This window comes from Nothobranchius furzeri, chromosome 15 (genome assembly GCF_043380555.1).
Source record: "Nothobranchius furzeri strain GRZ-AD chromosome 15, NfurGRZ-RIMD1, whole genome shotgun sequence".
Classification (NCBI taxonomy): Eukaryota; Metazoa; Chordata; class Actinopteri; order Cyprinodontiformes; family Nothobranchiidae; genus Nothobranchius; species Nothobranchius furzeri.
In genome coordinates, this window is record NC_091755.1 from 40,638,951 (window position 1) to 40,666,106 (window position 27,156).

At 43.1% G+C, this 27,156-nt stretch overlaps 1 protein-coding gene across 1 annotated transcript in view; it reads left to right on the forward strand.

Annotated features, from left to right (window-relative positions):
• Window positions 1-27,156, forward strand: part of mical1 (microtubule associated monooxygenase, calponin and LIM domain containing 1) — a 34,158-nt gene that overhangs the window by 2,442 nt on the left and 4,560 nt on the right. Inside the window, exons 3-22 of the mRNA XM_054745680.2 lie at window positions 1,990-2,298; window positions 2,513-2,720; window positions 4,585-4,692; window positions 5,729-5,824; window positions 5,997-6,152; window positions 8,434-8,534; window positions 8,702-8,959; window positions 12,951-13,066; window positions 13,494-13,620; window positions 14,481-14,556; window positions 15,052-15,199; window positions 17,018-17,193; window positions 18,089-18,195; window positions 18,637-18,684; window positions 18,828-19,065; window positions 23,246-23,313; window positions 23,519-24,281; window positions 24,388-24,494; window positions 24,575-24,688; window positions 26,893-26,986. Coding sequence (XP_054601655.1) covers window positions 2,041-2,298; window positions 2,513-2,720; window positions 4,585-4,692; window positions 5,729-5,824; window positions 5,997-6,152; window positions 8,434-8,534; window positions 8,702-8,959; window positions 12,951-13,066; window positions 13,494-13,620; window positions 14,481-14,556; window positions 15,052-15,199; window positions 17,018-17,193; window positions 18,089-18,195; window positions 18,637-18,684; window positions 18,828-19,065; window positions 23,246-23,313; window positions 23,519-24,281; window positions 24,388-24,494; window positions 24,575-24,688; window positions 26,893-26,986 — 3,367 coding nt within the window. The 5' untranslated portion in view covers window positions 1,990-2,040. The remainder of the gene's footprint in view (window positions 1-1,989; window positions 2,299-2,512; window positions 2,721-4,584; window positions 4,693-5,728; window positions 5,825-5,996; window positions 6,153-8,433; window positions 8,535-8,701; window positions 8,960-12,950; window positions 13,067-13,493; window positions 13,621-14,480; window positions 14,557-15,051; window positions 15,200-17,017; window positions 17,194-18,088; window positions 18,196-18,636; window positions 18,685-18,827; window positions 19,066-23,245; window positions 23,314-23,518; window positions 24,282-24,387; window positions 24,495-24,574; window positions 24,689-26,892; window positions 26,987-27,156) is intronic.

Consider the following 27,156-nt stretch of genomic DNA (forward strand, 5'->3'; position numbering starts at 1 on the left):
GCGCTATCGGCCGATTACGATCAAATGCCGATCCATCGGTGCATCCCTACTCACCAGCCCCTTCATCAGGTGCACCCTGCTAGGACTGTGTTCTGCCTTCAGAACCGGCTTAGTTCCTCGTGTCGTAGATTTACCAAAGTATTGGAATCATCCCTTAGAGGTTCGGAGCCCTACTGACATGACAGCATCACAGTTGCATTCACCATGTCAATCTCTCGTTCCTCTACATCTCAAAGGTTCAGGGCCCTCATTTGTAAAGCTTCCCTTTGAACGATACGGGGTCTGAAAAATGCGTAAGTCATTCTCTGGGCTACCTTCGTGATTTAAAAAGAAACACGACAGAGAAATGTGCAAAACTTTGAGCAAACTCTGACCCTTATGTGAGCACGTTTTAGAGGCGGGGAAACTGTTAGCACAGCGGCTAAACGCCGGTCCGCACATAGGCGCTTTAAGTGCCGTGGCAGAACTCCTTCAGGATTGTTATTTGTGGGGGTAAAACATCAATTTTGCAGAGTCACATTGGTGTTGGCCAATCAGAGGCGAGAGTCCAGATCCTGTCGCCTGAAGCTACTTTCTCCTCTGGCTTAATTCTCTGTGCTGAAACGGGTGCACTGGCGCTGTCGTACCCACCCCCCCAGAGCACGACTTATAAAGCAGTTATTCCTACTAGAGGCCACTGCAAATGTTTTAAAATGAGAGTTTCTGAAAATTAATCACTTTTTCTTGCTTGGAGTGAAAAAAATTGCTGAATCTATAGACTTATAAGAATGATTTAGGAGACAGAAGAAAGTTCCATATTTTTATTCAAAGGTTTGTTGATATAGACACGTCAGAGTGATTATGATTAGTTTAACAGGTTTAAGACACCACAGCATTACTGAATTCTGGTATTAACCAGGGGCGGATTTAGGACTGAAGAAGATCCGGGGCTTAACACACACATACACACACATACACACACGCGCACACGCACTAGTCAACATCATATATATACAGTATATGTCTTGTACCACATAATGTTTAATCTGAAGCTACATATTCAGCATATTCAGGGCAGAGTATTGTTCCTGTTAGTGTTTAGTGTGAGATGATAGTAAATATTCCTGTTCTTTCTCCAACAACTTTACCTGATAGTAAGCTAACTTTAGGCAAACCAGCAGCACAACAAATATTTTCAGATAAGACTCACAAACCTGAGTCAGCACCAGTCTCATCAAAGCTGGGGTTCTGTTGCGGTACTTTTGGTCTAAAAAACGTCCTTATGTCCATCTTCACTCATGCGTTTCAGGCAGAGAGTGTAGAAGAAGCCGGCTGCTGAAGGGCTTCTTCTTCAGTGGTGGAGGCTCAGCAGGCTGTATACAAACTACTGCCAGCTGCTCCCTCTCTGTTGGACGTTGGTACTGCATGTTACTTCCGCGATTTAGATCCGGGGCTTATCATGAAACATCCGGGGCTTCAGCCCAAGTAGCCGGGCCTAACGCCGCCCCTGGTATTAACATTGATTCATTTGCAGAAAACTAAATGATGTTCTGAGGATATACCCCAAAAGAGTTTGTGTTCTCTGAGGATTTTGTTCAGTCAGGTGAATCAGCCCCAACATGTGGAAAACCTTCTGAGATAAAATCTGCTGAAGCTGATTCATCCTCAGGAAGTCTGTGAGCATGACACATGAGGTCTGGTTAGTCTTTTGTAAAGTAGTTGTAAAAGAGAGAGAGGGTCGATCAAAGAAACCACTAAGGGGAAGTCGGAGATGACTCAGACTGCTGAGGAACTCGCCATTTAAACGTTTGGACTGTAATTGGAAGAGCGTGTGGAGGGACCTTCTGTAAAACAGTAGGAGGATAGCCATAAAGCCTGGATCACCTTTAGAAGTCCAAACAACGACAGAACTTTGCTCCTCTCTGATCATGTACAGGAAATGTTTTGTCACAGTTAAATGGTTTCCTGTTGGGAGGTGTTAATGCCGTGTTATAACTTCCTTTTTCACAGCTTAACAACAAAACTCAGCGCTTACATGGACCTGGACCTTTGACGCCCGCTATGGAGATACAGAGCCCTGTGAATCCTTCACATGCTGTCTTTGAGCTCTTTGTCCAAGCCCAAACCTGCCAGGATGTGAAGCAGCACTTTGCTGAGCTGTGTAGAAAACTGCACGTCGATCCCAAGAATTCCAGGAGCCTCTACTCCACGATAAAGGAACGGCTGAACTTCTGGAAGGCCAAAGCATTGTGGGCCAAGTTGGACAAGAGAGCATCTCAAGAACTTTATCAGCAAGGAACAGCTTGTATCAACAACAAGGTACAGGCTGTCTGAGATTCATCTTATGTAGTTAAAAAATTGTTTATTTAATTCTTTATTTGACTTATTCTTGTTTTTCCATGATTTTTTTGGCTGTCGTCTATCCTGGCCCTGTGTGCGTGTGTGCATTAGTGTTAAATCATTTTTGTTTTTTTCCTGATGACTTTTTTGTTGCTTGCTCCCATCTGCTGATTATCTCTGTCCTCTCTGCCAGTGTCTGGTTCTGGGTGCTGGACCATGTGGGCTGAGAACGGCCATCGAGCTGGCCCTGTTAGGGGCTCAGGTGGTGGTTCTGGAGAAGAGAGAGAAGTTCAGCAGGAACAACGTTCTCCACCTTTGGCCATTCACCATCTATGACCTCCGGGAGCTCGGAGCCAAAATGTTCTATGGAAAATTCTGCTCTGGCTCTCTAGATCACATCAGTGAGTGTCTTTTACGGTTGTTTTACAGTGAAATTATCACAATTATATGATCAATTATTGATTAAAATTTTGTCTAAGAATATTTTTACATTGAAATACTAGTACTCGGAAATAACAGGTGGGCAACACATCCAATCATCAATAGTTTTTAAATATTCTTATTTCACCCACACCTCAATGGAAGCATAATTAAAATGTTTCATGCTCACAGCTCTACTGCTGTTTTGTTGTGGTGCATCTGATGTCTGCTCATTCTTGTGATCTTGTGACTCTAAATATAGATTGTAGTGTAATTCATATCTGCACTTTGTAGAGTGATCTAGGTGTTGTCCATAGGGCTGTCGCGGTAACCGCAAAAATGAAATATTGCAATATGAAGAAACCCACCGCGCTGCATCATGGGCCACCGCGATTACTGAACTTGGTTCAACTCAATGATGCATGTTGAGAAGGATGGCTGCACTGGTATCAAAACGAAACGTTACTTCGCTCCTTTGGGAGCACTTTGGTTTTTAGTACGTCAGCTGCTGCGCAGCCAGAGTCCTTGGCCGAGACAGAGCTGCCACCAGCGGCAAAAATAATAATAATAAACGCTCGGAGACCTGCTGAAGTCCCGGACAAGCACTGCTTCTGCAACCGTCCTGAAGAGAGTTTGAGCCGAGCTGGAGCTCACTCGCTACCTGCAGGAGGAATGCACCCACCCTAAAGAAACCCCCCCGACATGGTGGAGCAACAACCGGGAGAGATTCCCTTTGCTCCTCAGAGTCGCACGCAAGTACGTGTGCGTTAGTGCAACGAGCGCACCATCCGAGAGGGTTTTCAGTGTTGCTGGAAATGTTGCCACCCCTCTCAGATCCTCTCTCAAACCGTATATGGTTAACATGCTGGTTTTGCTTGTGGGTAACAAGGACGTGACCGAGCTATAAAGCACCGTCATTCGTGTGTGTGAAATTGAAATGATAGTGCGCCCGCCCCCCGGCGCGCGCACCCGGTACATGTAATTTTTTATGCTTGATTTTAAACAACTAAACAAAATGGGGACTTGTTTCTTATTTGTTAGATGCTGCAGCCAAATTTGCATTTAAAAGTTTAACCTCCTGAATTTTGTTGATTTTAAGTTCAGTCGGACTCTGACTGTCGGAGAAACAAACGTTACTGCAATCAGTGTTGTTACTGCCCTTTGATCTGCATTCAGTAAAGTGTTATTAAAGAAGGCACGGCAATTTTTAACCTTTTTTAAATGTGTAAACATGTTCAGATAGTACTGCAATAAAAAGGGCTGCAATAATATCGCACACCGCAATATTAAGCCACCCTGAATCACCGCAGGAGGAATTCCTCAACCGCGACAGCCCTAGTTGTCCATCTGTAATGTGGATGGTAGCCATGACAGCCTGGGACCTTGTTAAACAAAAGGGGAAGAAACTGAAATTTAATTGGGATCATCCAACGAGTTGATGTTCCACTCTAGGTTTCTGCTTTAACCAGACTAATGCTAGTCATGCACGTTGGTCTTGGCAAGATTTAGAGGGTTTCCATATGGATAGAAAGCGAGGAGATGGGTACAGAAGACCTAGAAGTCTTCATCTCATTGGCTGTTTCACCCTTTTCTAAATAAAATCATGGTAAATCTAATTTGACTTTAATTAGTGAAAATGTTTTTATTTGTGTTCATAGTGTTAATAGAGGCATTGGACCCAAATTGCAGCACAAAAGAAAAAATTGCACAACCAGTTTCCTGGTATATTAACAAGCCACATGCAGTATTTAAGTGAATGCCAGGATTTTAATGTTCAGTCATGTCTGATGCATAAATAAGAAAAATTAGCTTCAATAATTTTGGCTCTGGCGTCTTTGATTTCAGGCATTCGTCAGCTGCAGTTAATACTGCTGAAAGTGTGTCTTCTTCTTGGGGTTGAGGTGCACACTGCTGTGGAGTTCCAGGGCTTAAAGGAACCCTCTGGAGAAAACGGTACCTTTGTTGTTCTTATTGTTAGCTACTAATGTGCTTGAGGTTTAAAACTGTAGAACGCTAAAAAGTAGGGATGTAAGAAAATATTGATATGGCAGTATATTGTGATTTTTTACAGTGATATATAGATATTCAAAAGCTGTGTATCTAATTTTGGAAGAATTTACATGCAAACATTTGTGTATATTCTTTTCTTTTGGTTCAATTCAAACACTGACCACTAGTGGGCAGCAATGAGCAGGGTTTTGTTTCCACCACAGAAATGTAAATCCCTCTGTTATGGTTCAAATACCACATGTTAAAACATGTTAAATACAGTTTGGACTGTTTATTGAATTTTCCTACAATAAATTCAGTCCTGAAAGTCACTAATATTGTTTGACTGAATGTATTGCAATATATCGTGATATATTGTATCGTCTCCCCGGTATCGTGATGTGTGTCGTATCGCCATGATTTCATCAATTCTACTACTAAAATCATGAATTCTGATTATCGTTGGTCACTGAGTTTTTCATGCAGGCTGAACATGAAAATGGTCTCCTACACCTATCCTGAATTAGCTGCTGATAGAAAATAATTGGCGAAACTCTAGGATTTGAAAAGCCTGACAGATCTATGTCACGCTGTCACTTAACATGGACTCACCCATCTTGACTCACAGCAGGTAAAACTGTTGTTGTTTTTAGCGTCCAGGAAACGGCAAGGAATATCTCTGCTAGTAGAAGCTAACTGTTAGCATTAGCAACTCCACCACGCAGCAGAACTCCTCAGACTTGTGTTATTTGTGAAGATAAAACATCCACGTTTGCAGCACAAACAGTCGGTAGTTGGGTCGCGTTGCTGTTAGCCAGTCAGAGGTGATTTGTCCAAATATCAGGAAATAAATGTCCAAAATCTGCCGTCTGAAGCTGCTTTGTCCTCTTGCTGACTTGTACTTCCTGATTCAGCTGCAAATGTGTTGACTGAACAAGTGTTCAACACCTTTTAAGGTTATTTTGAAATCTACTGACACAGAAACGTTTGTCTTTGAAAGGTTGGAGGGCCAAAATAGAGCCTCCATCTCATCCTGCTGCAGCCTTCCAGTTTGATGTCTTCATTTCTGCAGGAGGAGGAAGGTTCGTCCCTGATGGTAAGCTAAACACACACACACACACTGGAAGCACTTTTTCACTCAGCTGCAATAAAAAGCACAAACCAGATTGCTACAGTTTTGAATTATATATCGCCTACAAATGAAAGCTTACTTTGTGGTGTTTTTAGGTAGATAAACTTTACACTCTCCCCCTCCCCCAAACTGTCAGGTTTTCAGCACAAGGAGTTGAGAGGAAAACTGGCCATTGGCATCACAGCCAACTTCATCAATGGGAACACGACAGCTGAGGCCCAAGTACCAGAGATCAGTGGCGTAGCGCGCATCTTTAACCAGAAGTTCTTCCAACAATTACTCTCTCAAACAGGTAGAAATCCAGACGACAGGAATGTATGAAAATGAAAAAAGTATTAAATTTCTTCCACTTTTCACCAGACTTCAAATATAAAACCATAGTTAGTTTTTGAAGTGTTTTGGTGTTTTCAAAATATACCTTGGCCACTTTCATTTGTGGACCTGACATACATAACTGATGCTTTTCAAATGGACCCCTGTCTGAACGGTTTTGTTGCATCTCGTCTGATTTTTACACCAGAGGCACCAGAGGAGTGAAGATTGTCCAATCACATTTAATGTGTAGCTTTCATTATTACTTCAGTAAAACTCTGCTGTGTGTAATGTCACGTCTTCTGTGCAAGCTGGTCACTTCATGGCTCCTCATGGCACTCACTGAGAACATCACTTTAAGATAAAGGGAAGTGGAGATTATGCAACCCAGGTTTATTAGATTATATCCACCTATGGACAAATTCCGTGACATAGCCTCTCCTAGGAACAAGCTCCACGGCTACTTCTGCTTTTTGATTGGAGCAACCAGGTGTTTTGGTTGTTTCTCACCTCCACATTCTGCCAGCTTTGTGAATGCATCTCTATTGTATCACAGCGATAACTGAAGTGAAAGGTTACTGCAGTGGGGTACAATAGAAAACAATAGCTGTTTTAATTATGTCAGCAAATATATTTCTTTACAGAAGCACCATCTGACCTAAAAGAAGTATCATTTTTGGCCAACACACTTGAGACGATTCAATGAAATCTTACAAAGAAAAGGCATTTCTTAGCAGAGTGGCATTTACAGTGATGAATGAGGTGTAAGGATTTTGGTACGTTTTTTTGTAGGGGGGTTCTATCCACTCTTTGAGCTCGTTCCACATAGGCATAACCCTTACAAGTTATCTTTTGTACTAAAGGTGACTGATCAGACTGTTACACAACAGAAGATGCCTTGCCAGGAAGCAATAATCACTTCCGTAATCATGCATTTCCTTCAATGTTACACAATTCTTGTATGAATGCAAGGACTTTATTATAAATGAAATTCACAGCAAGACTAAGAAAATAAGTTTAAATATCCACTTCTGAAACAACAGCAATTGAAGTTGAGTGGGAATTAGAGGTGCTGAAAAAAATTGATTCAAGTCTGAATCGGGATTCTTATTTATAAAGATTCAGAATCGATTCACAAAGGTTCAGAATCGATTCCAAGAACTGAAATATTTGGCATGTTACAGGTTTGAGATGCACGTTTTTATCTTTGTTAGGAGAGTCAGTCCTCTGTTTACTTTTGTGCTCCCATAAATTGAGATGATTTATGTTTGAATCTGCTGATAAGACGGCACTCGAATGTCATTTTTTCCATACTCAGAAATTTGAGATATTCTCATATTTATTTTCTAAGTTGATAAATGAGCACTCAGGATTACTCATGTAACTTGTTTCTACACGTACTTGAAAAGTATTTGATCGTATTACTTTCAAAGCTACTGTTGGGTAACTACAGATTTGTTATATTTTACAAGGTAAGCAAAAATAAATGTTGCCTTTTGGTCAAAACATTACGTCTTTTTACAGTTTTAGAATCACTTTATTTTACCTTGTAAATTAGCATTTTTGGAGCATGACCAGTTTAAAGTCAAATAAAAATGTCCCATAGGTTCAACTAACTTGTACAACAAAGTAGTTCATCCTGGAGCTGACTCTCTTTGTTAATACTGATTGTGAATCGATTTAAATTGAGAATTGATTCTGAATCGAATCGGCACCCCAAGAATCAGAATCGAATCAAACCGTGAGTTGCTCTAAGAATCACATCCCTAGTGGGAATACTCTGGAGGTTCAATAGGTGGAAGGTTGTAGGTTTGATCCCGGTTCCCAGCACGAAATGTCGCTGTTGTGTCCTTAGGCAAGGCACTTAACCCTGCTGGTGGTGGTTGGTGGCGCCAGTGTTCGGCAGTCTCGCTACCGTCGGTGCACCCCAGGATAGCCACAGTGTGTCTCGTCATCAACATTGTGTGAATGAGTGTGTGCATGGATGTTGTAAAGTGCCTTGGGGGGTTGTGGAACCCCGAGAAGGCTCTGTACAAATACAGGTGAGCTGGATAGTCCCATTCTACATTTTGATTTCAGAGAGCATTTACATGAACTGTAAGAAGTCTTTTTATTCTCGTCGCACCCACTGAAGGGATTTAATCTCCTGTGTGATACCATGAGATTTCCATCCTAAACCCATTTCTACCAGTAGAAGTATTTAAACAATGACTCTACCCATCTGAAGGTATGTTTACCCACTGTGCTGTCTTTCTTGCCAGCTATTGATCTGGAGAATATTGTTTACTACAGAGACGACACCCACTACTTTGTCATGACTGCCAAGAAGAAGAGCTTACTGGAGAGGGGGGTCATTCTACAGGTGGGATCACAACATCCTTTATTATGTTCACTGGCACAAACTGCAGCTCTACCAATTAAAGATAAACAATGAATCAGTTTGTATTCTTCTCCAACCTTCTCCAATCTAATACAACAAACCGGCTTTATTCAGAAAAGGTCTTGAGTTATGCCACTTTGCATCTACAGGACTTTAACGATGCTGATCAACTTTTGGCTCCTGGAAATGTGGATCATGTGGCTTTGTGCCTTTATGCTCACGATGCTGCATACTTCTCCACTGGGGGCCAGTTGCCTGACCTCCAGTTTGCTCAGAATCATGCCCGCAAACCAGATGTGGCCATGTTTGACTTCACTTGCATGCACCGTTCTGAGAATGCCTCACTGGTCCGGGAGAGGAGGGGCAAGAAGCTGCTAATTGCTCTGGTTGGTGACTGCCTAGTGGAGGTAAGAATGTTACTTTTTCAGGTTTATTGGGACTAACTTGATAACATGAGTGCTCGTCACTCAGAGAATTGTGTAATTTTTAAATTAAACCCTGACAATGTATACGTAGATTTGAGCACAGAAGATACTTTTCTGATTTAAACAAATAGCACATCATATACTTTCAAAACAGGAGAAAACTATTAAGTAGCTTGAATATCGTCCCATTTGTCAAACTAGTTGGAAAATGTGAAAGTAGGTCATGCTCATTCCTGCTAAGGTGTTGCATAAGGATCTGCAACAGGGCTGCGACTATTATTTTCATAATCAATTAATCTGTCAATTATTTTTAGATTAATCGTTTGTTGTTAATCTACAATATAACCCGCAGCAGGAGAAATCCGGAAGAAGTAATCATTAGTTTTTACAATTATGTTTTAAGGCTGCAAAACACCTTGCAACACACTTAAAACATGTTTTCTGACAAAATTACACTAAATAGAAGTTTCTCGTATTTCTTGCTTGTTTAAACACTCCAAGTTAAAACCTTTGTAGATTTTAAAGCATACAAGTATAACTATGCTGTTTTATTCATCCGCACCCCGCTCGCCTACATCTTTTTCCATGCAGTTGTACTTTTTCAAGTGAGGAACATAGTTATGGGTTTGTGCTGTTTTTCTCGAACATTCTTATGAACCGATGTGCTTAATTTGAAAAGCGCAGGATACACAACATGGAGGATATTCACAATAGCATCTGTCAATCAGCAGTAGAACACAATGAACGTTGGTATGCTACAAAGATACCATGTAAAATTGTACTACAACAAATTCAGCGAAACAGTGAAGTTACAAAAAAGTGATCCATATTATAGTGAGGAACCAAGCTCGGATAATACCCTCCTGTTTAGTGTACTGTAAGTTACACCTATTACCTTACCAGGCTGCATTTACTCCATGTTTTTGTCTCAGATGTTCATTTAGAAAAGTCGTGTTTCCGTGCCATGCTAGATCGTTTTTGCGTGTCTTGCAGGTCACCCGTCCTTTTACGGCATCTAGAGTGAAGTGGTCTCATACTGTAGGCGCATTTGTTTGGGCTTTTTCTTCAGTTTGATCATTTCTGTTTTTCTCCTGTACCTTGCTCCGCCATCTTGCTCAGCGTGAGTATGCACGTCAGCCATGCGTGTGGTACATCATGAAAACAAGGGTACCTATTGGCTGATTTCTTCTTTTACTCCACTGGTAGATTGGTGGCTCGTTACTGCCACACACTGGTCACAAATTTAACGGATTGTATTAAAAATAAATCACTTACGGTAAAATGATTGTAAAACAACTATTCGATGACTAAATAAGTTGTCATCTCTTAATAATCGATTAACTTGATTAGTTCAGCTCTAATCTGTAATAAGCACTTTATCATTTAGTCTTTCTGTCAATGATTTCCTGGAAAGTGGTCTCTTTACAGATCTACATTCAGATGATGCTGTTATATGTGTGTATGCTAAATCTACTGAAGCTGCAGCCTCCAAGTTGTTTACTTTGCTAAAGATCAGAATCACTTCTCGTTGAACCAGTTTCCCGGTACAATGAAATTTAATTTGAGCACAATTCATCCAAGAGCAGATATACAGCACATTAAACACACAACACAGGTTCAGGCTGACTGTGGTATGCAGCCACTTCATGGCACTCTCATTTGCAGAAATAAAAGAATGGGTGACAAGGGGGGAGGCACCCCAGCCCTACCCCCTGGCAGACGACAGAGCGAAGCACCTCAAACATAAAAGCACATACTCAGTCACAACTTAAGAGATCATTGGGGGTGTAACAAGGTGAGGAATGGGGAGTCCTGCCTTTACTTGCACTTTAGGCCTCTTTGCGGACTGCTGTGGAGTTGATGGAGCAAGTCGGGTCATGAGCGAGATGAATGCCCAGGAAGGTTATGCTGCCAACCCTCACCACCGCAGCACCGTTTATGGAGAGTTGAGTGTGGTGATCTATCCTGGACTTTCTGAAGTCAATAACCATATTCTTTGTATTGTCTATGGTGATGGTCAGGTCTTGTAATATGCACCGCCCTTCAAGCTGCTCCACCTCCTTTCTTTAAGTGCACTCCCAATGAGTCAGACTGTTGTGTCGTCCACAGACTTTATGGTGTGGTTGTTGCTGGATCAGGCCGTGCAGTCGTGTCAGGGGGCTGAACAACAGCAGGCTCAGGATGCTCCCCTCGGGTGGTGCTCATTGAGAGGGGTTCTGATGTGTGACTATGCACTCGGACTGTCTGCTGCTACTCTTATCGGAATCTGATGGCCTAGTTAGTCCACGCCCACAAATGTTTAATCTTTGATGTGCTTGAAGCCCTGCCATTAATGTCTTGGATGACGTTTTCTAGCTTGTGTGCATACAGCTTTTTTCACCAGCTTGTAATGTTTCACTTTTGATTTATTTGTTTACAAGCTGGTCTAAAGATTGCAGTCCAATGGTCAGAGTTCCCAACTCGGGGGAGCAGCTTTAAAACGGTTTTTAATGTTGATAGACTGTCTAGAGTTTTTTCTCTAGTGTCATTGTTTATATTGTGGTATAATTTGGCAGGACAGTTTTGAGACTTGCCTGGTTGACATCTCCTATCTTTAACAAGGCCACAGAACAGTTCCTCTGCTGCTCGCTGATGTTGTTGGGCTCCACCGTGGCCTCTGTAACATGGTATACACAGCTGCTATGATGACTGCCATCAGCTTCCGTGGTACATAGAATTTCTATCTTTTAGCTGAATTCAGAGATAGATGGATATTATAAGATTGTAGGGGAGGCTGGTCTGCCTGTGTCGGCACTTAGCCTAGTTTTAGCTGCTCTGCACTCACCCTGCTTCTGCCTGCCATCACCCTGCTAATGGTCTTTTAGGTGTTGTTCCATGCCTGCTGGTAGCTTCCCTCTGGCTTGGCTCAGCATAGGAGTCCAAGCTCCCCCAGTTAATTAAGTAGGTGTTTATTAAAGCAAGCATCTTTATCAAGGATGTCTAGGAGAGAAATTGGCTTGAATACATATCTGTTACTCATTCAGTATAAGCTTATAGCATCAGTATTGCCATTTAAACACAATTACATTGATCAGTTGCTACAAGAGACCGCTGCAAGCACTGGACACTCCATCAGGTTGTCAGTCAACCAATTTCAGCTGTTCATCAAACTTAAAAGTACCTTTGAATGCACCGTGAGATTTCTTCATAGAGAAAAAAGGGGAAAATGTGACCGACTACCCTGGGTCTGATCTGACTAAAGCAGCTTAGTAAAGGTTGAGTACAATCCTTGCAATGTGGTACTGGGGGCAGGTGGAACTGGACATCATCCTAAAAAGCAATGTTGTTGAGGGCTTTTATTTCTTTATTTTTTTAAACAATAAATTGACCAATGGGCCCAAGGTTCACCCTTTGGGAGCACCAGCGGTGGGGGTAGTTGTAGAGAAGTAGAATTAGCTTAGCGGATCTCAAAAGATCCAATAAGTTAAGTAGGACTCTAACCACAAAGTAGCTGGAACTATGAGTCCTATGCATTAGTCCCTTGATTCCAGAACCCCAAGATCACTTGATCCACTGTTGATGGCAGCAATCAGGTCGGAGGTCCATGACAGCAGCTTTCTTAACAAAAACGAAGGAAAAACACACCAGAAAATCAAGGGCCTAGCATTGATTGAAGGAATGCTTATCACCCAACATAGCTCATGAATAAACTGCGCTGCAGACGCAGCTGGTGTGAAATGGGGGTTACTTTCAAGACCCCACTGTTTGAGATGTGCTGCTAGCAATTAGCTTGGTGTAATACAAGAGCTGTTTTTGTTACACTGCCAGTTTTGGGACCATGCTGAAAATATTTAAACCACAGAAAGAGGTTCATGTTTTGATGCTGTAGCGTTTGAAAAACCAGGAAACGCAACAAAGCCTACATGGGACTACCTTAAAACCTGTCAGCGGCCCATGTCAGTCTATGACAACTTTACTGTTCTGTTCGCTGCAGCCCTTCTGGCCTCTGGGGACAGGCATTGCCCGTGGTTTCCTTGCCGCCTTTGATGCTGCGTGGATGGTGAGGAGCTGGGGTATGGGTGTCCCACATCTGAAACTCCTAGCTGAGAGGTAACTACATATCTGAGTTGATGGAAAACAACTTCACGAGATACAGTTCTCACCATGGCCAGGCAAACTAGATTATGTAATGCACTTGTTCCTGTTCTCTTGTTTCCTGCTAACAGTGCCACTGTCACACAAACCCGAAACACTGCGGATTCTGCTAAAATGGTCCAATTTGGTCACAAGGACTGAAATTAGAATATGTATATTTTCTCACCATGAGTGTGTAGCACTGGATTCACTCATGCAACCACTGCACTTTGAATTAGCATCATGTCTCATCAGTTATATGATAATTAGCATGCTAGTAGATAATTTTTTGAGCTTATCTAGATTGTTAAAATTTGTTTTAAAGTGTTTTTGATTTGATAAGAAATGTAGGCCAGACTTGTTTTTCATTTTGATGTGATTTAATTTGACCTGTTCACTCCAGAGAGAGCATCTACCAGCTCCTCTCCCAGACCACAACCGACAACACCAGCAAAGTTTACTCTAAGTACAGCATTGATCCCAAAACGCGGTACCAGAGTGTCAACCTGTCCTCCATTCAGACCCACCAGGTCAGTACTGCTATCCTTTATTTACTCAACACAGACGGATCAGTTTCTTTATTGTCGTGAAGGTAATGGAGACAGATTAGTCTGTGAAATATAGAACAGAGACTGTCTCAAGCCTGATTCATGCTTCTCCGTCAGCTCCAACAGGGACAGACACGGACGGACGGAGACATTTTGCCCACATACTTCTCCGTCTCCTGGGGAGCGTTGCAAAGCAATTCCCCGCCAGGACAGCAGAGGGCGCAGCGCTGTTCTGTGGTATCCTGTCATGTATCGGTCCAAGATGGTGTGTTTATATTGTGTTTTGTATATAAGAGACTTTTTAACACGGACAAATTTGTCTCTCATCCTCCTCCACCTCTTCATGTGCTCGCCACCTCTAAACCCACGTTTCCTGTCATTTCCGTCCACAAATAAAACGCTTGCTGCGCATCTTTTCACTCCTCCAGTCACGGGAGAATTAAACGTTCATGTTTTTAGAGTTTTTTTCGCGAGGTATTCTTCAAGCTTCTCTGTGTCTGCCGCTAGTTATCCTCGGCTTTCTTTATGTTTTTGAGGGTGCGATGGCGGCGGTGGAGACAACAGCGGTGCTCCGACCAATCACAAGCTTGTGTTCTCCGTCTCGACGGACGGATGTTTAGAAAAGAGAGCTCGACTCCGTCCGTCTTTGCAGGGCTCTCCAGCAGGCTCGCAAGGACGGATAATGGCGTTGCGTGTCTCAGACGCAGAAGCATGAATCAGGCTTCAGTCTAAACAGAGAGACAGAATATCTGCTGTCTGCTCTTAACTTCACCTACTAAATATTTCCTGCGAGCTTCAGTCTGTGATCTTTAATGAGTTTAACCACTTCTTGTTCAATCCAGGTCCAGCACCTGTACGATGCTGATAAAAGTCGCCCAACCAGTACAAGACAGAAGGAAAGTGGGTCGCGCAGTCGAGGTAATTTGCTCATTTGTACAAACCCACTAGGGCTGGGCAATAAATCAAAAATCTATCGTTATCAAAATGTCTGACTCTTATCGATGTAATTTTTCCCGTGTCAATAAATGTGATTATAAAAACATGAAAAGATGTGTGTAGGTTGGCAACGTTCATGTCCCTTTAAGAAGCTGTACCACCCTGAGTCACTCAATGTAATACATGCAACAGCCCCATCTAGTGGGCGAGTTTTGTTTCTGCGCACACCTGTAGTTATCATCTATTTATCGTTATCGAGGTGAAATCCTCAATATATCGTGTTATTGATTTTAGGCCATATCGCCCAGCCCTAAAACCCACCTAAAGGCACGTATGTCCTTGTGTGTAGTTTTTTGTTTTCCTTAGAGTTAAGTTGACCCAGAAGCATCCCATGTTTACAGTTTCTACATGTAACTGAGAGCTGGAATGTCTAAAGATGGCAGAGTGATGACTGATTATGTGTTTTTGCTTTTGCAGAGTCAGTCAGTGGTTATGAGGAGTTGTTAAAATGGTGTCAGAAACACACCACAGGCCATAAGAACGTGAAAATAAATGACTTCACCCAGTCCTGGAGGTCCGGGCTGGCTCTGTGTGCTCTGATTCACCACTTTCAACTTCATCCAATGTGAGTTGCTCCCGTTAATTGAAAAAAAAATGTTAAAGTGAAGGCAGGAGTTACAAACATAACTTTGCTTTTAAAACATTGCTGGGCAGAATAATTTTAGACCTCGGTTTGCTAATTTACACACGTAGTACACATATAATTTACATGCTCAAAATCTCACCTACCGGAGAATAAAGTAGTCCTATTGAGGTTGGATGTTGGTGAAACACTGAGTTGACCTACTTCAAATGCATGATTCTCACCTCTAGTTGTGTGTAAAACATGGGGTGGAAAACGGTGAGTCTTACTTTTTAAGATGTTTGCTATGTCTTGCCTCTGATTGGCTAACAGCAATGCAACTCTTACACTGCCTTCATTGTAGCGGTTAGCTTCTACTCACCAAGACGCCCTCTGCTCCCTCCTGGCTGCTAAATTAAAACATTCCTCTGTTGTCATAAACCAAGAGCAGAGCCACGAATGCTAGTTTTCTCAGTGACGTAGAAGAGACTGGCCTTTTCTGCCTTGCTCGCTTTCCCACCGGATTCCTTTCTGCAACTAATGCGGCTGATGAGGATTTAAAGGTTGAATATGGAACATGGACACTCTGGCAAACATTCTGGTGAACTCTGGTGTTCAGAGGGGGTATTGCAACAACAGAACTACTTTTCCAGCCGTCAGGATGTTGGTTCACTGCAGACATGTTCCAGCTCCATGTTCAGAGACAAATCGTGCAGGGACAAATTTCTAGTAATAAGTTTGTTTTACAACAGTATTTACCGTTAGAACGTCTTCTGGGCTCAGAGTTAGCTGCTTGACTTGTCAAGTCCGCTATTTTACACAGTGCCAGCATGGCCTCGCTGAGCTGACTTTTGAGCACAGCAGTGTCCTCTAGTGGCTGGTAGATATTTTAATTTTAATTTTTTTTTTTAACTTTTAAAGGAAAAACTGTACATTCAGCACACATCTTAACGCCCCGTGGAGGTATTTTTTTATCTAGCTTTTTATTAAAATGTTCCATATTCCATCTGTAAGAAAAATGTCACTGGCATGTTTATGCAGCGCATTTTGACAACTGCATTTAGAAGAAAAAACAATATTAGATGTAGGGATGGACAATATATTGCCATCAATATCGGTATTGGCCGATGTTAGTCATTTTTTAGCATATTTGTATCGGTCCGATAAATAAAACCGGGCCAATATTGATAACCGATATTTTTTCCATCTTGTCTCCATTTGTTTGCCCGTTTTCGAGGGTGTGGGGGTGACGTGTAATTGTTTAGTCATGTGAGCAGTGAATGTAACCGTCTGAGAAGCATAAATGTGTGTGGTGTGTGTGTACATGATGATGTAAATTCAGCTTTAATAATTTTCATTTTATACAAAATTGCTGACTTTGGCAGATTAATGTCAGTTTATCGGTGTCGGCAAATATCGGTTATTGGCCATAGCAGTGATCTTAATATCAGTGTCAGCCCAAAATTTTCATATCGGTCCATCACTAATGAGATGGTTTCTCTGAACAAGCCCTTTAAATTAAAGAACTGTACTCTGAACCGCGACTTTATTAATACTGAAGGTTTCACGTTTCATGAATTTATTTTGTGGTTATTTGAGGTGGAAATTTGCTGCAGATCAAGTTGATGTGGCCCTTCATTTGGCATATTTCTGTCAGAACTTTTCTCCCAAACTGAGGTCGCTCTAAGAGCGATCTATAGCAGGAAAGAAAAATATCATTTAACCTATCTCCACAATCAATTTCAATAGATGTTTTTAATCTCAACACGCTATTAATAAATGAATCAATAATAATAATAATGTGTTCCTTTTCCTCCAAAGTGACATATCTTCTCTGGATGAGTCGGACAGCGTTCACAACAACCAGCTGGCCTTCAAGATTCTACAGAAGGAGCTGGGCATCCCCCCTGTCATGTCTCCCAGTGGACAGATAGACAAACTGTCCATGGTCCTCTACCTCACCCAGATCAAAGATGCCCTCTCTTTGCCTCCAAAAGGTAGACATTTGTCTCTGCTTCATTTTAATGAACAGTCAAACACTCATCATGTTCCTATCAAACGCTAAAATCGACGTATGGTTTTATTGATTCCATTTCTGAAGCTAGCTGTTAGTGACGGCAGCAATAATCTTACGTAACTTGGTTGCTTAGACACTGCACTGAATTAATATCACCTTACGAGTCAAGTGTCCTCATACATAAGTGTGCAGTGGTAATCCAGTCCGAGCTGCGTCTTTAAGAGCAAGTTACCCACAATTCATTGGGCTTAAGTGGCTAGTGCTGTGCTCAGAGGCAGCCTGTACTGGTCGTGCGGCTCTCCTGCACCGAGCCAGCCCAGCAGCAGACTGAGCAAACAGTCAGCACTGAGCTGGCTGATCAGGGACCAGCACGGAGCTGTGGGAGGGATTTTCTCTTGACTGCTGGCAGCAGAGGTAGAGTGTTCGTTCTTTTTTCTCTGACGGTTTCTTGTGGTGTAGATGTGTCGATGTGGCTCAGAGGCGGTGAATGAGCTGGAGCGGGTGTGATAAACGCTCGTGTCTGAAGCCGCTCTGCTGAGAGACGTGCATGCAGGAGGAAAGGAGGGAGCTGTCAGTCTCCAGTAACCCCGTCTGGAGGATGGGGGGGGGGCGCAATAGCAGCAGCTGCTGACGAGTTTTTATTTGGATTGACAAGTTAATTCTGCTGCTGCTTCTGTGACACTTAGGAAGATACAGTAAAAGTGAAATAGGAGGCTAAAAATCTGCTGTTGGAATATTTAAAGCAGATTTTTGAAAAGCAGCATATATGGGCAGCTGGTGTACTCAGGCATCTTAAGATTTCAGCCTTTTTTACAAGACAATGTGAAAACTGTCAGTTTCTCAAATTCAGCATTTCCGTTTCCTGTTGGTGACAGAACCTGCGGGCCTTCCGAGACCTGCCAAGACCCTGAGATTCTCCCGGACACAATCAGCTGTGTTGTTTCTGAACAAGCTGAAGCACAGCTCTCTGCAAAGACGAAAGGTAAGCTCGCTGAATCTGGACCTGACCGGTCACACAGCCCGCACACACATTTGATAAAGATATCTTCAAACATGGCGTGAAAGGGGAGGGTGCAGCCTTCATGTGTTCTTGTGTGTGTGTGTGTGTGTGTGTGTGTGTGTGTGTTTCTGCGCACGCTACCAAGTATCATGAATTTAATAAAACTTTCAGAAAGTAATCCTTTGATGCACGGCGACAACTATTAGTCGAGCTTATTAAACGATAAACACAGAAATGACTTGAACCCAGTTAATTTCAGGGCTTTTTAGCTACATTTTTACGTGGTAGCAGCTGAGAGTCATTCATAACGCATAATTTCATCACGTAAGATGGTTTTAGCTTAAAACTGTGGAGTGATTCTTCGTTCTTAAAGGAATGCCAGGTGTTTCTTTTTCATGCAGCTGAATTTCCTTTTTTCTGCAGGAAAAGCTGGTAGCTGAGAACCAAGCCCAAGAAGTAAAGACCATGGAGGTTAAAGAAAATGAGTTTCATCTTTGATATCTCTGTCTGCAGATGTTTTATCTTTAAATTGTTATCAAATAAACTCGCAAAAAAAAAAGCAAACGTAATGTGTCAGGGTTGCTGACCCAGCCCTCTAACCATCTTCTCCTCAGGCTTCGATGCCTCTCGTGTCTCCTGAAGACCGTCCTGTGCCTCCACCTGCCTCAGTGCCTGAGCCCATTGAGACCGGGATAGAGGGGAACGGTGAGCTGTGTTACTTCTGTGGTCAAACGATGTACGTGGTGGAGCGCATCAGTGCTGAGGCAAAGTTCTTCCATCGGAGCTGCTTCACCTGCCATCACTGTGGCATAACGCTTCGACTAGGAGGATACACCTTTGACAAGAATACAGGTGAGCACTAAACGGGGTCTAGCACAGAGTGCTCGACCAGAGCTGGTTGTTTCAAAAAGCTGCTAACTGATCCAGCTAATGCTTGATCTGTCGTGTTCTGAGTTTCTACTTGGGGTCACAGAGCAGGGAGACGGTTTATTCACACAGATCACAGGAGTTGTCTTCTTGCAAACACCGTTCTTAACAGCAAATAGTAAAAGTGGCTCTATATGGTTTTCTGACTGGCTTTCATTAGGTGACTGATATAAAAACCGTAAGATGAGAGACAATTGGCTCATTTCACAGGTGGTGTGATTAAGGCCCTGTCCACACGTAGCCGGGGATCTGCCAAAACGTAGATATTTGTCTACGTTTTGGCCTGTCATCCACACGAAAACGGAGTTTTTTTCACACGAAAACGGATCTTTTTTAAAACTCCGGCCAAAGTGAAGATCTGCGTTTTCTCCGTTTTGGGTGTCTGCGTGTGGACGGACAAAACCGGAGTTTTAAGGTCCGCAACGTCACTTTCCGCGACAAAAAAATGCTGACATCACGTGTGCGACCTGTGTTTACACTAGCCGACAGCATGGATGCCCTCAGAGCTGCGCTCGCTTTATCAATTGTCCAAGCGCTTTCTGCTTGTTTGTTTTTGCAAGAGGAATTACTGCTCCTCGCGGAAGACCACAGACGAAGGACGAGGTTAAGAACAGGGGAAGTACTGCCGCCTACAGGTCTGGCATGTCCTTAACAACGTATTTATCCGGGTACGTGTGGACAGAGTTTTTTTTTTAAACGAGGTGGTGTGGATGCAAGTTTTTGGAGGGGCGGATATTCGTTAAAAAAAAAACCCGGCTACGTGTGGACTAGGCCTCACTCAGCAGTAGGGTTGTGCAGCCAGCATCGATGGGAACCGGGACTGATTGTCAGTTTTTCCCAAAATTATATATTTTTAACTTTCATTCCTAGTTTTAATTCCCAGTCGGCTAACCGGAAGAAGAATCCACGGTTGATCTCCGTGGAAAAAAATGTGATCTGCAAATTCTGATCAGCGCCTTTCAGAGCCGATCATACCAGCTGTGTGCTATAGATCCAAAGTGTGAAATGTGAGTTTTTCATGTTTCTTTAGTTTCAAGTAGGTGTAGTTAACATTTCCTTTACACACGTTGAAAATGATTGCATCAAAAGAAAAATGCATTTATCTTAGTTGACTAAAATAAGACTAAAACTAACAAACTGACGAGTTAATTGTGACATAAATTAATAAGATTTTTAATTAAAAGACTAAAACTAAATAAAAATCCTTGTCAAAATTAACACTGGTGCAAAGGAAGCTCATTAAAATGTGTCAACACAGTGGATTTAATGCAAATTATAAAGAACAAACTGGGTGGTGTGAGATGTTTTTAGGTAAAGTTTCTCTTTTGGCTGGATCGTTGCTGCTGCATGTTGGTGTAGATCATCAGTCAGCCTAGGCGTGATCATCCTTAGAGTTTTAGTTAAAAACAGATGGACCTCTCTGGTTATCCTCATGACATTTTGCCTCTCGTCCTAAAGGCTTCTTCAGCTCCCATACTTTGGTTTGGCGTTGTGATCAGAAACAAACACACTGTGCTGCAAGTCTTACTCGCATTTTTTTCTTGAAAACCTATTTTTGTCCAAGTTAACGTTATTGTTTATAGAATGAAAATTCATGTTGAAATTCTGTAAAATGAGTAGAATCGGAAAACAGTAGAATGCCTTCTCCAGGTCAGGGATGAGGTCCTGCCTCAAGTGGAGAGGTTTAAGTATCTTGGGGTCTCGTTCATGAGTGAGGGGATAAATAGAGCATGAGATCAATAAGGAGATTGGCGCTGCATCTGCAGAGGTGTGGGCGTTGTACCGATCTGCGGAGAGCTGAGCCAGAAGGCAAAGCTCTCGATTTACTGGTCGATGGGAAAACGTTCCTAACCTCACCTATGGTCACGAGCTTTGGATAGTCACCAAAGGAACGAGATCACGGATACAAGCAGCCAAAATGATTTTTCTCCGCAGGGTGGCTGAGCTCTCATTTAAAGTGAGAAGCTTGGTCATCCGGGAGGGGCTCAGAGTAGACCTACTGCTCCTCCACATCGAGAGCAGCCAGTTAAGGTTGCTCAAGCATCTGGTCAGGGCATGAAAATGGATGGATGGATGGGTTTCAGATCATTTCATCAGGTAAGACCTGTGGTTAACAGTTTTTGGACCTTGCCTCTTGAAAGAATCAGAATCGAGAATCAAAAGGAACCAAAGTCAAAATGAGGAATTGTAATCAGAACCGGAATCACTCGAATTCAAACAATGCCCAACCCCACTCAACATAAATAATGAACTGCGTCATCATTTAACACGACAGCAACAGTGTCGAAACAGTGAAGAATAATCCGTTCATTGCAAAACAGAAGACATCATGTTGGCCGCCTAGTGCCAATGACTGCTAGTAAGAAAACCATCACACCACAGTTGGTAACTAACAGAAATTTGTTAATGTGTTTATCATCAGTTCACAGTAAGGTCATGTTAGCAGAACAAAGCTAGATATCATCTTAAGCTGTACTTGTTATTTCCATCAACATACAGAGTCTGCAGTGATCAGAGTGTCTTTGACACGGTAGAAATACAATCTGTTCTTTGGCTTTGAGGTCATATCAGGAAAAGGGACGGTGTAGCCTTCGGTTTGTCTTTTGATAAAGCTTTAGTGTGTGTGTGTGTGTGTGTGTGTGTGTGTGTGCGCGTGTGCGTGTGTGCATTATACTTATACTAGTGCTATATGAACACTGCAAAGCCAGACGAGCCGCTTCATTCTGAGCTACCTGTAATGTGGCCAAGTTACCCATCGATGTACTCGACCAGACTACAGAACCATAATCCAGATATGCCAATACTAAAGCTTGGACTACTCGCCTTAGCAGTTGATTAGACATAGACTTCCTACCGTATCTAACTACAGCAATCCCTCTTCCCATTTTCATCAATACCTGGTCCACATGATTATTCCATGACATTTGGTTATCGACTATTGCCCCCAATAAATTAACATCCGTGACTTGCTCTATTTTAGTGTCACCTACCATCAGCACTAACCCTGGGTTTTCTTTTAAGGAATATTTAGATCCTAAAATAATACTTTTTTTTTTCTTATTCAAAACTAATTTATTTATTGTCATCCGTGTGTCTATTACTGCTAATTCCTCATTTAGAATCCTGTTTAAATCCATATCTGCAGAGGCATGGATTGTGGAGTCATCTGCATACATTGTAATAGTAGCTTGATGTAAACTAAGGTCCTGTCCACACGTAGCCAAGGATCTGCCAAAACGTAGATATTTTCCTACGTTTTGGTCTGTCATCCACACGAAAACTGAGTTTTTTCACACGAAAACGGATCTTTTTAAAAACTCCGGCCAAAGTGAAGATCTGCGTTTTCTCCGTTTTGGGTGTCTGCGTGTGGACAGACAAAACCGGAGTTTTAAGGTCCGCAACGTCACTTTCCGCAACAAAAAAATGCTGACATCACGTGTGCGACCTGTGTTTACACTAGCCGACAGCATGGACGCCCTCAGAGCTGCGCTCGCTTTATCACTTGTCCAAGCGCTTTTTGCTTGTTTGTTTGTTTTTGCAAGCGGAATTACTGCTCCTTGCGGAAGATCACAGACGAAGGACGAGGTTAAGAACGGGGGAAGTACTGCCGCCTACAGGTCTGGCATGTCCTTAACAACGTATTTATCCGGGTACGTGTGGACAGAGTTTTTTTAAAACGTGGTGGTGTGGATGCAAGTTTTTGGAGGGGCGGGTATTCGTTTTTAAAAAAAACCAGCTACGTGTGGCCTAAGAGATAAGTCATTGATAAAGATTGAAAACAACAACAACAACAACTAGTGTTATTTTGGTAAATTTGGGTTAGGGTTACTGATCAGTTTCCTTTTACTTGAGGTGTCTTTGAGCTGCACTTTGCCTGATCTCTAACCTAGGGCCTGTTTGCCAAGGGAGGTCCTACCAGCAGCATGAAGCCCCAATCGTATCATCGATTACTCTGTTATAAGCATAAATACAATAAAACCAGATCACCAAGACTGCATAATTCTGCTGCTGTTTGTTTTTGAAGTGCTTATTGTAAAGCTGTTTTCACGGTGGTAGTCACTGTTGCTTTTCTGAATGAACGTTCGTTCTCTGTCACCGCCAACAGGGAAGTTTTACTGCGAGCTGCACTCTGAAGAGCTGCTGCTTCCTAATGGTCTGAAACCATCTTGTGAGGTGGGTCACTAAACGACACCAATGTGGGCCACTCCTTTTCTTTCTCTCCTGGTGATTCAAACATTTTTTCTTGTTCTGAAAATGACACTCTTCTGTTGCACCATCGTTGGTATTGGGTTGGTCCTGTTTCAGTTGAGCTGGATTCGTTTTTGTTTAAAAAAAAAAAGGAATTTATTTAAAACATTGAATGTTTTTGTCTGTTTAGGTAAACAGAAACGCTCTGCTTGAGATAGATGAGGAGAATGAGTCTTCTAGTAAGAACAGCACACCATCCCCTTCAGATGACGAGTATTTCCTGGACTCTGCTCCTTCCCTTAAACAGTCTTTAAAACACAACGAACAAGCTCGGCAAATCGAAGAACAATCTGAAGAACCACAGAAGTCTAAAACGTCCACAGAGGCAGCAGCTCCCACTGAGGAGGAGGTGGAGGAGGCGATGCCCTGCCCAGTCCCGAAGCCACGCCATTCCCGTGAGAGCGCTCCCAGCTTTGAGCTCTCTCAGCCAGTGGCAAAACCTCGGACGGTCCTGATGAAACCAAACAAACCTCCATCTCCAGTTCCAGGGGTGGAGATCTCTAAACCAGATCCAGACTCCCGTCTTAAACTGTCTCTGAGAAAGCTTCAGTTGAGCAACGAGGAGAAAAACGAGCTGGGGAACCTTCAGAGTTTTGGTGCAGACTCTGACTCGGAGACCCCTGGTGGATCTTCCTCCTGCTCTTCTTCCTCTGCGAATGCAGGAGGTCCCCCTAAACAAGAGGGCCTGGATGGGCAAGAAGAAGAGGGCTACTGGAGCGGGAGCACTCCCAGTTTCCTCCGGGAGAAGAGGAACCGACTCTGCTTCAAAAGGAAGGAGATGCCAAACGGGCAGCCCAGAGCACGGTCCAAGTTTTCACCCTGGAATCTGTCCTCCCCGAGGATCAGTAGAGACTCGCGGCTCAGTGTTCACGTCAGTCGTCCAGAGAGTGTGGGTACGTTTGTGCTTTAGCTCCACACAGACCAAGAAACTCGTTTCTGTGAGTTTTTAGGGTCTTGGTGGGTCTCCTTTAACATGAACGCTCATCTTCCTTTCAACAGAAACAGCATTCAGAGATATTCACAGCACCTCAGAGGATGGTGTTGATGAAGATGACGATGAAGATGATATGTTTGCATCTGATGATTCTGACGTGTTTGATAGACAGGTAAGGCGGAGCAGAGGTTCAGTTTTTACTGCACTTTATAGGAGATTGTGGAAAACAGAGACTATCGGGCCTCTTTGTAGTTCCAGACGGTTCCGTCAGACCCAGTCGAGGCTGAGAAGCAGGAGTTAAAGAGGATGAAAACTTTAGCGCGGCGAGCCAAGATGAGCGAATTACAGCGATTTCGTAAAGCTCAGGTGAGTCCCTAAGTCCCACCTCAGAGCAGGTGTTGGTATGCACTGTGGAGAATCCAGACACCGGTAAAACCGGGGTCATCTGACCACTTTTCTCTTCAGCATACGTCTGGGACGCTTTGGCCTGAAGAGACACAGCGGTGTTCTCCGACTTTGTCGGAACCTGTTCTTGACGTCGTTAGTGGTGCAGCTACTTTGACATTTGTCCAACAAAACCTGTCCACACGACTGAACTGCTCATTCCCTCATTGTCAACGAATTCACTGTCCTCCATCTTTTTCTTCCCTTTTGAGGCGCTTTTTTTCCTACCTTTTCCAGGGTTATCCTAATTGTTGTCTACAGTAAGAGGCTACAGCTACACAAACATTAGCCGTTAGTGCGTCTGGCTGCTGCTGTGTCGTGTGCATGGCTCTATTCCAGCTACGTGATTGGTCCAACATGGAGCAACAGTTAAATAACATTGTCGCCTGTTTATCTGTTGTGTCAAAGGTGTTGTATCGACCCGTTCTCATGTCTATCAAGGAAAAGTTCTAGAGAATTATATCGCTATCATTTTATCGCCCCGCTCTACATTGCTACCTGCTGACTTGTGTTTGCTGTTTCCGTAAACTCTAGATCTTGAAAGAATTAAAAGCCCATTGATGAAAGTAAAATTCACGGCCATATACAAGGATGGGAGACTTTGTTATGTGAACAAAGCTCATATTGCCTAATCTAGTGTGCCTCAGACGGTGATGCTTCTGTGTCTGTACCTTAGGTTTTAACAAGCTGCACCACGATGTTCCTGGAGTGTTTTTGATAGAGAAATAAATGTGTGCTTCCCCGAGCAGTTATTGGGATTTTCCCACCGTTGAGCATCCGTTCTTATTTTATTTATTCATTAGCTTCTTTTGCTTTGCTCATATCGTGTCTGTTATGCAGCCACGTTTGTTGTAAGAATTAGACTCACCGAACCCGTTTTAGTCTAAAACGTATAATAAACGGTTCACTATTTAGTGGCTGAATGTGATCTGATCACAAGTGCTCCCTCAGGGTGAACTGCAGGTCCCCCCCCCCCCCCCCCCCCCCCCCCAGCGCTTTATAAGCCTGGCGGCCTGCCAGGTTTTGCTTGGCCACCCGCCAGGCTAAGCGTCATGCCCCGCCCCCCTCCCTGACCCTACCGTGTCCGCTGACACGAACGGCGCAACAAAACTAGAGCCCTCCATCAGCTGATACTGGTGAGAAACAGCAGCGGAACGTGTGCAACCCCCCCACCCCTGCTCACACGGAGGAGTGCTGCGGGACGGAGCACATCCCCCCCACAGGCTTAATCAATCAATCAATCAATCAAAGCTTTATTTATAGAGCGCTTTCTGCAACCCTGTCGGGAAGCCCAAAGCGCTGAACATGGTTCAGTAGAAGGTAAATATATTGAATAAATCAACAATAAAAGAAATTCAAATTACAAGATAGGTGAAACATTCTGGTACCGGACAAATGTGTAAAACAAGGGATTGAGTGAACCAATGAAAACTGTGAAATAAATTCAACATAAAAGAGGGCCAAAATCAAACATGTTCAGGAAACGCCAAGCGGAGGAGGTGTGTTTTTAGGCGACTCTTAAAGACTGGCAGAGATGGGGACAGCCTAACTGAGGGTGGAAACTGGTTCCAGAGTGACGGTGCTAGGACTGAGAAAGCCCGGTCCCCGTGAGTACGACACCTAGAACGAGGGACAGCGAGCAGGCCTTGGTCAGAGGAGCGCAGAGCGCGTGATGGGGAGTGTCTGTTCAGGAGCGTGGCTAGATAGGGGGGAGCACCACCCTGGAAGAAATTAAAAACAAAGACGAGGAGTCTGAAGTGTGAACGATAGCAAACCGGAAGCCAGTGCAGGGAGGCCAGAACCGGACTGATGTGGTAACTCATTTTCTGGGGGAAACCCTGAACTGTTTGACTTAAGTGTGAACAAACACATTGGATCTGATTACATGACACAAGTTAAAATTGGTTCACGATTTCACTGATGGAGAGTTCTGCAGCTAACCTCATCATGTGGCCTTAAGTTTGTGCTTCACAGCGCTTCCTCTGCCTTGTTCATCCCTGGGAGGGAATCATTTCCTCCATCCTCACATAGCTAATGACATCCTCACTGAACCACAAACACAGCTAATTATATTTATCGATTGTAGAGGATTTTGGGTTTTGATCAGAGGCCACTTTGTTTTTCAGTCCATCCAAAGACGGCTGGAGGAGATCGAGGTGTCCTTTAAAGACCTGGAGGAGAAAGGAGTGGTGCTGGAGAGACATCTGAGAGGAGAAGCTGGTAAGAATCAGAACGGTTAGATCTAATGAAGGTTTCCACGCAGAAGCAGGTTGAATTCTTCTTGTTTGTTTCTCCTCTGAAGCTGAAAGACTCTCTAAAGTCTTATATCCTGTTTCCATTGTTCAAATTTGCCTTGCGTTCTACGTGTGGCACTAAATGTCACATCATCA